Source organism: Drosophila innubila (genome assembly GCF_004354385.1).
Source record: "Drosophila innubila isolate TH190305 chromosome 2R unlocalized genomic scaffold, UK_Dinn_1.0 1_C_2R, whole genome shotgun sequence".
NCBI lineage: Eukaryota > Metazoa > Arthropoda > Insecta > Diptera > Drosophilidae > Drosophila > Drosophila innubila.
Window position 1 is genome coordinate 9914552 of NW_022995374.1, and position 15300 is coordinate 9929851.

The 15300-nt window shown below is 36.6% G+C and overlaps 2 protein-coding genes and 2 non-coding genes across 5 annotated transcripts; 2 read left to right on the forward strand and 2 right to left on the reverse strand.

Moving 5' to 3' along the window:
- The first annotated feature begins 350 nt into the window (after positions 1–350).
- Trnal-aag lies at positions 351–432 on the forward strand. Its single transcript has one exon. It is a non-coding gene; the product is annotated as a tRNA-Leu (tRNA).
- A 250-nt stretch (positions 433–682) lies between these two features.
- Positions 683–901, forward strand: LOC117786012. Its single transcript, XR_004617546.1, has one exon. It is a non-coding gene; the product is annotated as a small nucleolar RNA U3 (small nucleolar RNA).
- A 459-nt stretch (positions 902–1360) lies between these two features.
- On the reverse strand, positions 1361–2220 carry LOC117785567. Its single transcript, XM_034623653.1, has 2 exons — positions 1781–2220; positions 1361–1723 (listed from the first exon to the last, which is right to left on the reverse strand). The coding sequence occupies exons 1-2, from the start codon at positions 2187–2189 to the stop codon at positions 1704–1706; spliced, it is 429 nt and encodes a 142-aa protein (XP_034479544.1). The 5' UTR covers positions 2190–2220; the 3' UTR covers positions 1361–1703.
- Positions 2221–7665: 5445 nt separating this feature from the next.
- On the reverse strand, positions 7666–14814 carry LOC117785560 (kalirin). Of its 2 annotated transcripts, XM_034623644.1 has the most exons (7): positions 14382–14812; positions 13371–13574; positions 12951–13284; positions 8597–8683; positions 8425–8529; positions 8238–8369; positions 7666–8173 (listed from the first exon to the last, which is right to left on the reverse strand). In XM_034623644.1, the coding sequence occupies exons 1-7, from the start codon at positions 14660–14662 to the stop codon at positions 7730–7732; spliced, it is 1587 nt and encodes a 528-aa protein (XP_034479535.1). In that variant the 5' UTR covers positions 14663–14812; the 3' UTR covers positions 7666–7729. The 2 variants fall into 2 exon arrangements, with proteins under 2 accessions (XP_034479535.1, XP_034479536.1); XM_034623645.1 differs by lacking the exon at positions 13371–13574 and having other exon boundaries at positions 14382–14814.
- Between the last annotated feature and the right edge of the window lie 486 nt (positions 14815–15300).

The window sequence follows — 15300 nt, forward strand, 5'->3', positions numbered from 1 at the left end:
ATAAAATTACAAGTAAAACTGCTCTACACATGAGTGCTTAACTTGTATATACCCTGTAAACAGATCTCAGTTACTCCCAAATATTAAAATATATTTAAATTTGATCTGTTGTATCTACCAAATTTATTAAACGAATTCAAGATACATATTTATTTATTTATTTATTTTTTTTCATTTATTCGTTTTATTTGATTTTGTAGGGCAACAAAATTAAACAATTGCTGCTGTGCTTACATATAACACTGTATATACTTTCAATGGTCTGCCACGCCTCTTTTAAAGCGCTAAAAATTTTGTGACAAAATTATAATTTCATCAGCTTTGGTATAAAAACGGTCTACAAATCGAATGGTAGCGTGGCCGAGCGGTCTAAGGCGCTGGTTTAAGGCACCAGTCTCCTCGGAGGCGTGGGTTCGAATCCCACCGCTGCCAAGTGTACAAATTCTTTTTGAAATTTTTGAATTGTAATTATTAAAAATATGAGAGCAAGAAAAACGTGTTCTCTTTAGCTGCCGTTATTTATTTCATTGCGCTCGCCTTTTCACAAGCAGCAGACAATACGCAAATCGAATGACGTCAGCAAACTTCGTGTACGTTTCTTTTTTGCGTTCGCATGCTTAAAATTCTCAAGTGGTTCTAGCTTGTCTGCAGTGAGGAGCACTGTGATGGGCGTTGAAAAATTAAGACTATACTTCACAGGATCATTTCTGTAGTCAGTCTTCACTTACTTTCACACTAACTGAAAGCCTTTAACACCCGCGTTGATGAGTTGGATCGTTTTATTCGGCAGCGTGAGGTATTGCGTGATGCTTTTTTGCGGAGTGACATTAGTCACAACGTATTGTGAGTATTACGCTTCGATGATCGCTCGGTAACACGAATAGAACGAATTCTGAGTGGTGTTCCCAATTTTAAACAAATCAATTTGAAATAGAAAGAATGAGTGGATTTTGGAATGGAGGAAAATACAATTTGGTTTGATCGTGTTTGATGACAAAAGCGCTTTAAAAATATCATTTTATTTGTGTAATCACACCAGACTGTTACAATGTGGTATTAAAATAATCTTAATGGTGGTGCTCGTATTACTATTTCATCAAACAATTTTTATAAGTCATTAAAATGCGTCATGTTCGCTTATTTGGCATACAGAAAATAAACACCTACTTCAAAACTAATAACTGATAATTTACCACAATTCAGTACAATCTTGCAGTAAAAAATTATTTCGACTTTCTCATGAAGAGTATATGGTACAAGATACAAAAGACAAAGCAACTATTAAACAATATAGAACTTGACATTAATTTTGATTATCAATGCCGTATGATACATTTTTAATTAAACACTGATTAAAGCATAAGTTTATTTTATACAGTTTATTATCATGTAGTGAAAACCTTGTAAATAATATCGAAAATAATCTTTTTCGATCCTTAATTAAAATCATAGCTTCGTGTAACATAAAACATATTTCCTCAACTCCCCTGCTTCATTTGTGTAGACGCTGTTTACTTCAGCTAACACAAAATTTAGATATTCAGTGCGAAATAATTTGTCAAAAACAAAAAATATCTTCTATGCTACTTGGTGCACCCAAAGCTTTAACCGAAACTAAATAAATTTTAAACACAACTGAGCTTAGCTACTTGGAATTATACTCCGTTTAACACATGAACAATTTGGGGCCTCAGTGGAAGCGACTACAAGTTTCTAGATTCATCTGTAAAATATAAATTGATAAGCATTAAATTACACTATATAATCTAATATCACTTGCCTTCGACTGCAGATTCCGTGTATCTTTGCTCTTCCCGCTCAATCATGTACAAAGCACTGGTCACCATTGGTATTATGTGTTGTGATCCATGATATAAGTTCTTGATGCGATCGAATTCCCAAAGAATTTCCGACTCCAAGTACTCGGGAAAATTATTCTTGGATCGCATGTGCACCTCGGGCGCATCACGAGGATAAAACCTGGGGCACTTGAAGATCAACTTGCAACTGATGCGTGCCTCCATTGGAGTCTCGGTTTCAATATGTGCACGTACAAAGACCTCAAGTTGGAAAAAGTGACGCGATTTTCGAACTTTCATCGGGCAGCCGAGCAAAGCAACAGTACGCAGCTCCGAGTCTCGAAGCGCCTTGCAAGATGAACCAAGTTTCTCCAGAGAAATCGAATTCATTGTGAACAGAATTTATTTGAGTAATTTTGTGTGTGAAAGGAAAGACGAGCAGTAAGCTACAAACACTGCAAAGTATAGATATACAATATGTTAAAAGTTAGCCTGCTAGGATTAAATATTTTATTATTAAAGATCAAATGAGTTGGAAAACTATATAGTTAAAGCAGGCTATATTATTGAGAGTTGGCATGACAATTGAATAACTAACATATTCATAACATGCTCTTGGACGACAGCTTAGCAAATCGATGACTCCAAGAGGAGAATTCATAGGCCAAGCATTAATATCATTGTTCCCGCACTCACTTCAAACTCTTGCCTTGTCGGAACCCCATAGATTCTATTAAAATCGCCTGTCATTGCTGCCTGGCATCGTTATTGTCCGTCTAGTCCGTCTAGTCCGTCTAGAGAGCAAACAGAGCAAACTAGCAGCTCAGTCTGAGTTTGACTTCGTTGAGCTGTTGGGTTTGGGCGACTCCTTGGCAGACATGCTTAGTCCTTTAGACATTGCCAGCGACGATGTTGTCTTCTGGCAGAACCATTATTCTTCAACAACGTGCATTATATTATCCTTTGGCTGACTCTGGAGCACGGCATTTGTATGCAGGCTGAGCGCGAATTGCATTTGGGGATTGGTGGCATCGGGTGATGGGTGGTGGGAGTTAGGGGTTGGAAGATGGGGATTTGGGGGCCGAGCCTTTGAGCTGTCGTCGCTGCAATTTGTATTGCCGCCTTCGTCGTCGTTGTCGTTGTCGCCTGTAACTTGTTTTTTATTGGTTTTCTCGTTTTAAATTTCAATTTGGCGTTGGCCTGTAAGCAAGATGTACGAGTGTGTACGAGTACAAGTCCGTAGTCCTTCCGTGTGGCATATGTTGGCACGCCAGGTGCGCGCAGGCAACCGACCGGGCGATTTATACGCGTCACATCGCCAGGCTGACAGTTTCCGTCTTGGCAGCTAACTGAACTGTCACTCAGCACGTGGTAAGGTGAGAGAGAGAGGGCAATCCTTGCCCTTATTATGCTATTAGGTGTATGGGCTCTCACATTTTACACCGCATTTAACCCAAAACATGCCACTTAGCAGAGCGCATTTATCAATGCGTGATTTGAGTCCCTCATCCTTCGCCTCATCTTCGTTTCGCCGCCACACAACAAAACACATCACATTATCAGCCATCAGGCATCATCATCATTATTCTCATCATCATCATCATCATCATCATCGTGCAACATTCAATACGTGTTTAACACCACAGCAAAGTTGATGCTGCATTACTTCTCACTGCGATTATCAAGCGTTTCCGCTTCCGTTTCCTATTTCCATTCCGATTCGGTTTTCGGTTCTCAGCCTCTGCTCGTTTTGTGGCTTACGGCTATGAACCAAAAATTACATGCCTTTGTTTTTTATCTAATGCTGAGCCGCATTTTCGGGTCTTAAGTTCCATTTTCAGCGTGTGTGTGTGTGTGTGAGTGAGTGTGTGTGTGAGTGTGAAACGTGCGTCTGCCTGGCAGACATTTTTCACATTTGCACCCAACAATTGGGACACGAGAGTCTGGAGCAGCTTTGCCTATGTCTTCCACTTTGCCGCCCTTCCCCTGTCCACGCTCTAGTCCTGTGTCTCCTTTCGGGCTGTGCTGAGCGTATGTAATTCGATCTATTATCAGTTGTCATCGTCCTGAAATTCACACATTCGCATAGGCATTGTTGTCTTGCTTGATTTGTGCCAACAATAGCACTCAAGAAATTCTGCACAGTGTCCGTCGTTATTCTGAAAACAGAAAACCTTAAGTAAAAAATAAATGATATTATAAAATTGAAAGAATTAATTTTTATTTTTTAAAAATCTGACTTGTAAAGTAGCTAGATCAACTTTCAACTTTCTTAACTTTGCCCAAACTTAACCAATTTTTTAGTTTAATGTAATTTTGATCATTCTGAATTAATTCTGCATTCAAATTTAATGAAACTTGTAAATTTATTTCTTGTGTTTTTTTAAATTCAAATATTAAATCTTAAGAATCAACTTTAAAACAATTTCTCATAAAATAACACTTTAAAATTTACCATTTTTCAAAACTTTTCAAAACCCAGAAATTGTTTATAAAATTCGTTACGGAATGTTCGTACTCAGTTGCACTGTGCTCTAACCGAACACCTCCCTAGCATTCCAATTTGAGCCGAGCACATTGTTTCACGTGCCATTTCACAGCCAAAATTGGAACTTTTTCAGGCCGAAATAGCAAAAGACAAACGAATACACTCGAAAAATACAAATACACAAATCCAGCGACAGCTCCGGCTCCGTCTCTATTGAGTTGAAGATGACAATGGCGATGGAAGTAATGATGAAAATGGAAATGGAGCCTGGAGCAGGGGCAAGGGTACAGGATTCGATGCGTGCCTAAGTGTTGCATTTACATGCGACGTAATACAATTTGTGCTCCTTCTGCCTCATGGGCGACAACTGCGCTCAGGCGTGAATTGGATAATTTATACTATAAGCACACATGAACACTGAACACTGTGCAGTGAGCAGCATGTGACCCCAAATCCAATGAAGTATATGGACAACAGTGCCTCAAAATGATTCCAGGGAGCTCTTGTGGCATGCGTGTATTAAGCAAAAATTAGCAACAGTTGCGTGCCAGCGAGAGCGACAGTCGAATATGTCAAGTTAATTTAATGTAGCGTGAACTGTGAGTGTGTGTGTGATGAGTGTGTGAGTGTGTGATGAGTGTGTGAGTGTGAGTCGAGTGTCAGCTGTGGCGCCTAGACAACAACTTAGACATATGTTACGCCTAGGCGATGCTACGTGCAATAATTTGCGCAATTACTTGTTAAATTTGTTCTAGATGCCCATGCCACAAAAAAAAATATATATACACTTAGAAAAATATGCCATCCTAAGATTAGGTACGACCGTACTTGAATTTATACCGTTTCGATCTTAAAATTTTTAGATTGCTGTGTACTAAAAATCTTGAATTAAGTATGAACCGATCTTAAATTTAGAATTCTGACTTCACATTCCTATGGCAGCTGTCCGAAATAGTAGTCCGATTTTATCCAAACTTAGTCAGAATATATACGACCATGGAAAATATATAATCCGTGAGGCTTGTAAAGATACCTCCAGCAACATCTGAGTTATTTGTACTAAACTAGCTTAAGATTTTTTCGTACTTAAAATAATTTTTTTCAAGATTGAAAGTAAATTAAAAATGAGATCGTTTCGTACTAAAAACAAGTACGTTTTGGGATATTTCTTTTTCATTGTCGCACCTTAGAATCCTCAAGTGGTTCTAGCGACGCAAATATGACGTTAAGGCTGGATCGCTGGTAAAATCAGCACCTTTTTCGAAAGGTCGCTAACCAAGAAAATACACCATTATTAAATAGTATTTAATTTTGGTATTTTGAATAATTTTAATACACATACTAGTGTATGTTTTAAGATTAAAGTTAATTAATTGTGACAATGTTTTGTACTAGAAACAAGTTCATTTTGGGATTAGTTCAAGATTTTTGTGTACTTAAAGTAGTATGTTTTCAATTTTTTCAGACTTTCAGAATTAAACCCAAAACGTACTTAAAGTATCCCCAAAATATCTAATTTTAAGATTTCCGTACTTGCGAAAACCGAACTTGATATAAGAGTTTTGTTCTCAACTTTAGAAATTCCGAACTTGGACAGCTTTTGAAATCGTTTGTACTTGAAAATGGACTGTTTAAGTACGGAAATTTTGATTTTTTTTTCTGAGTGTAAATATGTTTGGCTATACTTGGCGCTCCTTCCTGCTCCATCCAGCTCTCCAGCTCTTGGCCTTGAGTACGTGAGCGCACATGTTAAATTCAAATAAATTATGCCTCAAGGCATTTTACAATTCTATTGCCAGCTTTTAGGCGCAATATTGTGAATTGTGTGGCAATGCGCCCTGAAAGTTGTGTTTGCTTTGCCAGCTCCACAAATTATGCATTTAGTTGGAAACGAACGGGAATGTGTGGCATGTGTGGGCAACTACGTGAGAGGCCTGCCAAAATGTAGCCAATGGCCTGAAAAAAACAAAATATTGAAATATTTACTTAAGTCTGCAGACTTGAAATTTGCAATGCAGTTTAAACCTCAACGGATGCCATTTGAATAGTATTCAGCTTACTCGTGAGGTTTTTTCACGGTTTTTTTCTTTAGATTTTTCAGTTTATTTCAGCTAGCTCATAAAAATGTCAAATCATTTACATACACGTCAGCTTAGCGACAACTACTTGACAGACATTAATACACTTAAGCTGCCTGGTAAAGAACCCGGCATTATCCCTTATCCTTCAAGCAAGCAACAGCGACAACTTAACTGACATAATACAATAAGGCAACAAGCGTGGAGACGACTCTTTCTTTGACTTTTTTTTTTGTGTAGCTGCTGCATGCATAAAAATCATCTGGCAGCACCCGAAATGCCGTTAGACAGACCCTACTCCGACCAAGAGTCGACTTCATTTACTCACATGTCAAGTAAGTCGCGTCGCCTTCTCTATGTTTGTTGTTGTACACAAAAGTATATGTGTGTGTGTGGGTGTGTGATGTTAACAAATTGCTTTTGTGCAAATTTTGTAACACACACACACACACACACACGCACACACATAAGCTATTGCTGTCCCATCCTTTGCAGTTAGTCCTATGAAGACAGCTTAAAAAATTTGCATTGCATACTTTTTAGCGCGCTTGTTTAACTTCATTAGCGATTTTTGCTTGGCTTTTGATTGGCCTGGGGGCAGTCGGCTCTTTGCTCTTTTTGGGTGCTTTCCAATGCAATTTTCTCAAGATGAATTGTAAATTTTGGCAATTGCTTGACCGGATAATCAGAGCATGTGCTTTGCCTTTGATTTTCTTGCCCAAACAGTGGTTAAATAGTTGCAATTTCGTCAAATAAAAAATCTGTAGCATACTTTTGTGCGGCTGCAAATAAAAACCTAGCATACTTTTAGGCTGCTAAGTAATTTGAACTTCTGTATTGTGTTGTATTGTTATGAGTACAATAGAAAATTGGAATTATTAATTTGTTTTCTCGCCAGTTGCTTTTATTTAACTTAGCATTCTCCAAGTTGAGGCCAGGGTTCATTAGCCATGAAGGGTTTCTGTGCTGTTTTGCTGCAGTCTGTCATAAATTCGAAGCAAATAGATTTGTCATAAAATTTCGGTGGCCACTGTATGTCCCAAGGAAGAAGATACTTTTTGTGAATCTGTTTGTTGGCAGTGGGTGTAGCCAAAAAAGATGAAAAGCTATTTACATATTGCATTTGCTTCGTGCTCGAGCTGGGCAAGGACAAACAACAGCACGGCACAGGCACAGGCAATGGAAAAAGGCAATTTATCATAAATATTTGTCAACTGCAGCAAACTTATTTTACGCTCGGACGGGCATGAAGTGAAAGAAAGTGGCAGCTGTATGTGACCAGCACAAATACTCTTACTCATAGTCATACAAATAACTTATCTTTATTCTATAGCTTAACTTAGTAACGTATAGTTTAGATAGCACTACAAGTACTGCCATATCAGCCAAATGGCAAGTACAACGCCCAACACCAGATCCATGGGCAGACTGAAGGTATCGCGTTGTAATTGCTCATGTCTCGCTATCTCAATGATCTTGTGAGTGGCCAGCAGCCATTGTTTAACCACAGATGCTTCCGATGCCACAAATGAGTACTCCTCCCGCTTTCCCTTGTCCTTATCTGGCTGCTTGACCAGCAGATTTATTATTTTATTGGCATTCGCCGTTGCCAACTCCAATGGACGCTGCAGCTCCACATGCTCCCAATTGTAGTGCTGGCGATAGGCCAGACGACGCTTACGCACCTCCGTGCACACCAAACAGCGATCAAAGAGAAAGATCTTGGCTCGATATTTCTTTTTGGTAGGAACATGCTGTGCATCGAACTCCGTGGATCGCCGGAAATTTCCCTGCTGCTGCAGATCGAACTGGGAATTGAGTATATTAAATTAATTAATATTTTCAATTCAATCTATTGTTATTTATATTTACCTCATTCAGCTCATCTATGTTGGGTATCTCCTCCGCTTGATTGACCACATCCAGCTGACGTCGCAGTCGCGTTTCCAGCTTACAAACGGCGCTAAGCACAGGCTTACAGCTAATACCGCTCTTATAGAATTCCTATAAAATGCCAGTTTATTTATTTAAGTTAATAATATATGAACTTAACACTCACCGATATAAATTGCTGCAGCAGCAATGGATATCTGGTCAGTCTTTGTATGGGCTGCACTAGAAAACTGTCAATGCCCAGCTTGTCTTTTATTGTGGTTTGATAGCTCTACAAATAATAATCATATATTATTACAATTCACTTTATAAATGCAAAAAGAATTTCCTTTGCTTACCTGCAACCATTCGCGATTTTCCTGTCGCAGCTGCATTGATGACTTTTTGCCCATTGTGAAGCTCACATAGCAATATAAATTGTTTTTCTAAAAATATTTAAATAAATTGCATATATTAAATATTTGCAGGTATAATTTAAGAAAAGTTTCGACACACAAATCTGTCAGTTTTAAATTCATTTCACAAATTTGCAAACATTTTGTCAAGAAAAGACATGAAGAGAATTAAACAAAAATAATCCATTAAAGGGTATGCTGGACTGTGACATTTGCTGGTCTGCAGTGAGCTTTGTATACAAAGAAATATATATTTTAAATAAAAATCAGTTGAAATATTTAAAACAAGTCAAACTATGTTGAAATGAATATGCCCTATTTAATATGTTATCTACAAGGTATGTACATGTGAAAATAACAAAAATAATCCATTGATGGGTATGCTTGACTGTGACATTTGCTGATCTGCAGTGAGCATTTTGTACATATAAAAAATATTTTAAATAAAAATCAGATGAAATATTTTAAACAAGTCAAACTAAGTTGGAATGAATATGCCCTATTTAATATGTTATCTACAAGGTATCTACATATGAAAATTAACAATTTTTCATAGAATTTTAGTCACAATGCAAATGACGCATTCTCTGTGAATGCATTGCGAATTCATATAGAAAATACCTTCTATGAATTTTGAGTTTATTCAAAAATATATTCTGATGTCTTTACTGTATATTTTGCATATACAACTTTATCCTACGGCAATTGTTTAATTCAATAATTGAAGACATTTGACATGCAAATGCAGATAGAAGAAGCAGGAGAGAAGAGCGAAGAAGGAATCGTATGAACAATCAGAAGCCAGAGGCAAATGCAAATATTGCCACAACACCAATATTAAGTCAACTAATTTGCCTCAAACTCTGTCAACTAATCGTATAATTATTGTGCCATTAGATTATGGCTTTTGCATTGCTGCGGGGACTGGGAAATGACTTTGGGCAAAGCTTAACAGTCATCGAATAATCAAATTAAATGCATGAAAAAATAATCTTGGCAAAATATTTGCTATATTTGTTTTGAACCAGTTTGGAAAATATTTTGCATTGCACCTTCAACGAGGACAGAGACAACGGTTGGAATATCAATTTTTCAGTGGCTTTGCCAAGGTTCACAGTTGGTTCCGAGCTGGTTCCGATTGTGTGTGCGTGCATCTGTGTGTGTGTGGTGTGTGTGTGGTGTGGAATTACGTGACTTAAATACTCAAAAATTATGATTTTGCCCAACAGGCAAGTTTTGCTTTTATATTCGTATCTATATCTATTTATGCTGAATATCCGTGTGAGTGAGAAACCAAGTTAGACTCTAAAATTGAAATGGGTAATGCCCAGACACGAAAATTGAGCAATGTGAATTGTATTTGCTGACAAAACAACTTGCAGCTTTACTTTTATAACAGGGTTAGGTAAGGTTAACACGGGAATGTTTTTTGAGGGTTTATTAATGGGACTTGCCTTGGAAGTGGCTTAAGTTACTTTGAAAAGGGCGCAGCTTAGGTATAAGTAAGTATATTCAAATATTACTTAAATAAAACAAAGTTAGCACTTGAAGCTCAAAACAACTTGAAAGAATTTGGAGAAAATGTCATAATCAAATTTCAATTGAGAATTGAATTTCTTATCAACAAGGCTGATATCATTATTTACAATTCATATCAAATTGATTCATAGATCTTATTTAATAGTTCTATTGTGATTAAAAATTCTTTATTTATTAAAGCACATTTAGCAAAAATTTCCACGATCATTAAAATATATTTGTGAGATTTCACTTTAATTTGACAATATTGTCACTTGCCACTAACCGGTTGAAGGCGATTTAGAAATTATATAGAAAAGCTATTTATGGCCAGTTTCAAACGATTTATGCCCAAAAATTGACGCGACAAGTTTTGTGAACACGAAACCAACAACTGGTTACATTGCCAAAATAATAAGAATCATAAAAATCAACTAAAGTAAACAAGTCATAAATTGAAGCAAAGTAAAATCAATGAAAATTTGTTGAAAACTGCTTTTAAACGATGGAAATGTGAAAACTAATCGACTGGCCAATTATATTTTTGAAAAGCCTCATTAATTTGTTAGACAAAATGTTGAAAGGAAATACATATCAGCCATTTATTTAGATATTTGTTTATACAGCACGTTGCCAAAATATGGCAAAGAATATATGGATAAACAGATGCACACTTTTATTATGATGACTCTTCTTCTCCTTTTTCGCTGTGAATCAGTTGGTATGACTGTGGAAAAGAAGCATAAATCAGTTGACTGGGTCTTAGCCTGTTTGTTAAGCATTAAGCCAAAGACTTTCTTAAGCCCTGGGACTTTGTTATAATTCAGTTACTTTAAAATGGGTTCTCAGGAATGTTACCTGCAACGCTTACGATCTCCACATGCTGCCAATATTCAAAGTGCGTACATTCTTGGAAGCCGACATGACATAAGATCATAAGTATATATTTGTGCACACACAATGCCGTCTCGCAATTTCAATTTAAATTGATTATTTGGCTGTCAACACTGTACAGTGTACACTGTCCCTCGACCACATGTTCCCACAATAGAGCAGCACTTGCTACACACAAAGATTCAAAATATTATCCAAAAGAATACACTCGCAACATGCGTTATCTTAAGTAATAAAATATGAAAATTGAGCTATTCTCGTCATTTCAAACAACTAGAAGAGGGAGAGAGAGAGAGAGAGAGATACGTGTCTATTTTCAAATCAATCTTTGCCAAGCCCCACAACAAGAGCTCTGTTTTGAGCTCAAACAACGTTGATGACGTCAACTTGAAATGCCGGCAATGAACATTTTTGCTTTATTTCTATACGTATTTGCAAGAGATTTTTTTGTTGCTTGTTCCACAAGTGCTTTAAAATTTATTATAGACATTTGGTGATTATTCCAATCTTATCATGGGACTTTGCTATGCCTACATCTATTTCGTATTCGTCATCGTTTGGCTTTTGCTGTTGGCCTGCTAATTGCTAGAGTCGCAAATAGTCAGCTTTTTGTTGTTTATCAATTTGTACTTAACATTTAACTTAGATTGTTTGTACCCCTCAGGAATAACAGCCAAGTGGGGTATGCTAGGCGAAGTAAATATGCTATACACAAATGTATAAAGCAAACAGACAAATCATCTGATTCTTTAAATAATAAAAAGGAATCAATTTATTAGAAAATATTTAATTCACTAAGCAGGGTAATTTTGTTTCTATCAATATTTAACGACACTCAATTTACACTCATATCATGCAGGCATTACTTGTGCATTGTCTAGACATTGAATTCTCTTGATAAAAATTTAAAAAATCTTGGCAAGAATCTTACAACTGGGCTTGGCACAAGCCACGTATCTTTTTCTGACACTTAACTATTTTATTCTTTTTTTTCGAATTGCAAAGGTTCTGAGCATAATATTGAATTAATGTGTTGGTCAAAAATCAGTAATTCGTGACAAACTAGTCAAGAGGTGTGAATAAATGTGCTTAAATTACGAATAGCTCATTATTAAAAACAAAAAAAGCAAACATTTAAATTTAGTCGAAATTTAATATTCTATACAACTTAATGCGATTCACAATTTACGGGCTAGTGACAAGTGTTAACTGGGCTTTGTGCTCAGCATATTTTATAAATTATTTTCTACTTATAACCTACTTCCAGATGTCATCGCCTAGCTATATTTGCATTAATTGCTGAGTCCAGAACAACTAAAAGCTGTCTGTCGCTAAAATAACAGTCAATGATTAAGCAGAAAATGACATGAAACTGCACACGAACGTTGGTTTAAAAAAAAAATAATAAATAAAAATTGATTGTTAAAAATACAATAGAAACTTTGAGCACGAAAACTAAAGACGCGAAAACGTCAATCATTTACGAGTTAGGCAAATAACTCAAGTATGCAAAAAATATAAACAAATATATAATATAAAAATTTGCATACATATATTAGAAGAGTTTAATACCCTAACATAGCTACAAAACAATTTTAGATAATTATTTTTGAATTAATACTAAAAATATTAACAGCTTCCTTCATTTTATAATTTTTATTCTTAGGGTTAGGGTATAAGAAACCAAATAACTTGACGGTTAAATATCGACGTTAAGAAAGCGCAGAGCAAATATTTGAAATTCTAATTTGCTTGGGCGGTAAGCTGATTGATTGGCTAAACCGGACAGACGGCTACTGCTAGCCAAGTTAATGGATCTGACGGCTTTTTCGATACTGTCTTAGCTGTTGGCAACTGATGGCATCCCACGCCTGCCGAGACTCACCTCAAAGTGCGCCGAAAACTCGTCGAAGAGACCTTTAAGATCGCGTTGATTGCGCAACATGAGAGGCAGAATCTCTTGTTCATGCAACTCGAGAATCTCAGAGATGTTGCCCAGGAGCAGCTGTTGCCGCTGCTCGCCGCGTAATCCTTCTGGCAGATTTTCGCAATCCTGCAGATTGCCATAGTTGATGAGTCCTTTGCGAAGATTGTTCACATAGTTGACTTCCGTTTGGATCAGTTCATCGATGATAAAGCTGATCTTCTTTGAGGCATAGACTTCAGATTGATCGCAGGGAAAGAGATTCTCCAGCGACAGCGTGTCCTCATCCTCGTGGCTAAATGAGTAATAATTATATTAATTAGAAATAATAACTTTATGTGAATAGTTAAAGGGGTGACGAGAAGAGTTATTGTTACTTACTACTCATCGCCCAAGGTTTCAAAACTGAGGGTATGTGTGAGGAAACCATTGTGGGAACTGTATGTCGGTGATGAGTTGGCTGTTGAACAGGGTGTTGCTGTTGTGGCACTTGTTGTTGCTGAGCTTGAGGTGGACGTTGCTGTTGTTGGTGTTGGTGTTGGTGTTGGTGTTGTGCTTATGTTGATAGAGTTCAATGAAATGCCACTGTAAACACAGAACAAAATGAATGCCATAGATGGAAACAACAAATGATAACAAATCAGATATATCGCAATTTTTAATTAATCCATTTGAATATTATTATCATTATTCTAGCTATTTTATTTTTAATGTCTCATTACTTTTTACTGTGTTATAAACTGTTTCCATTTCATTAAAGCACTTCTATAAATAGTATTGGCCAATTATTGAGATATCGGAAAAGCGTGCAGGAAATGTCATATTACAAACTATTTCCAGCCCAACAAGTAATGTCCAATAAATTATATGATATGTGAGCACAAAACTGCACTGAAAAATATTTCTAAATATTTTACTTTCTTTCATCTTTCATACAATAATAGAAGTCAAATCTGGCATGCCATCGCATCCGTAGTGAGTAAACTGTAATCTTTATGAAATATTCTTATCACTGTTACTACTTCCTATAATTAGGTTTAAATATATACCGAGCAATACCGATTAGCCAAGCGATAACAATGAAAACCATATCATATGCTTAATATTATGTAAGGCACGTCTAGAGAAATTCCCCTAAGCAGCAGCGGATATTGTAAAAAAATAAACTTGAAATCATAAAATAAACATTAACATTAGCAAGTGTCCTATCTTATTGCGTATACGCCCCGCCGTACGTAAATAGTAAAAGTGTTTGGGTCGATAAAAATAAAAGCATTTATAATATTCGACTGTGACATGAAAAATGATGGACAGCCGTCGGAAAAGTGTTTTGAAACAACGGAAAACAAATGAAAAGCTAATTGAGCAAAGAAGAAGAATTTTTGGACCTACCTATCGCAATCCAAAAGGCTTGTCTGCTTTTCCAACTTGCCATTCGACAATGTCAACGATGTTCTTTGCGAAATTGAAATCCTTTTAGGGGAATGAGGTGTCGTTGCGATATTCTCCGATATTGGGCAGTCTGTTTCAGTCACTGTGCCATTGGTATCTGCATTCTTGGGAGTCACATTATCGTTCAGTATGTGCAAATAGCCGTTTAACACTTGTACGAAGATTATGACAAGAAAAGTTATGGCCACGGGGATCACATCGAACCAATTGATGGTAAACATTTTACACTCTTTCACAATCAGTAAACAATTTGATATTAACGCGTTTGAAAGGCCATTGGGTATTGAATTTGAGTTACGCGTAGTTTTATCATTTAACCGTTTTTAACCGAACGATCCGAAGCGAAGCAAATACAAAATTCAACTGCCGAATTGTTCGCAAACCGCAAGCTTTCGTAGCGATCAGCAAAACTTTATAGCAAAAGCTCAAGCTCTCTTGATGAGCCCGCTCTTTTTGGATCTCTCTCTCTCTCATTCTCTTGCTCTCGTTCTCTGTGTTTATGCATGTTACTTTGCAGCACGCGTCAGGTATTTGTTTATAAACAAAATGTGAAACTGTAAAAATATCGGCTGGAATTCATAATTCTTCAACACTTTTGCTTTCCGCCCGGTTGTCTAGTCCAAATAAAAAATTGTCTGAATTAATGATCGGTTATTAAATGATAACGATCATTTACAACATTTTGCATATCAATTAGTGTGCATTGATTAATGATCAAAACTGTAATTAAGAGTACTGCTAGACTTTAATTATTTGTTGTCGTGGCGTAAAGTTTATTTTTAATTTACTATAGATTCGCCTTGATCTTTTAATTAAATTACTTTGAGTGAGCAGAACTTTAGAGTAGATCGCAGTAGAT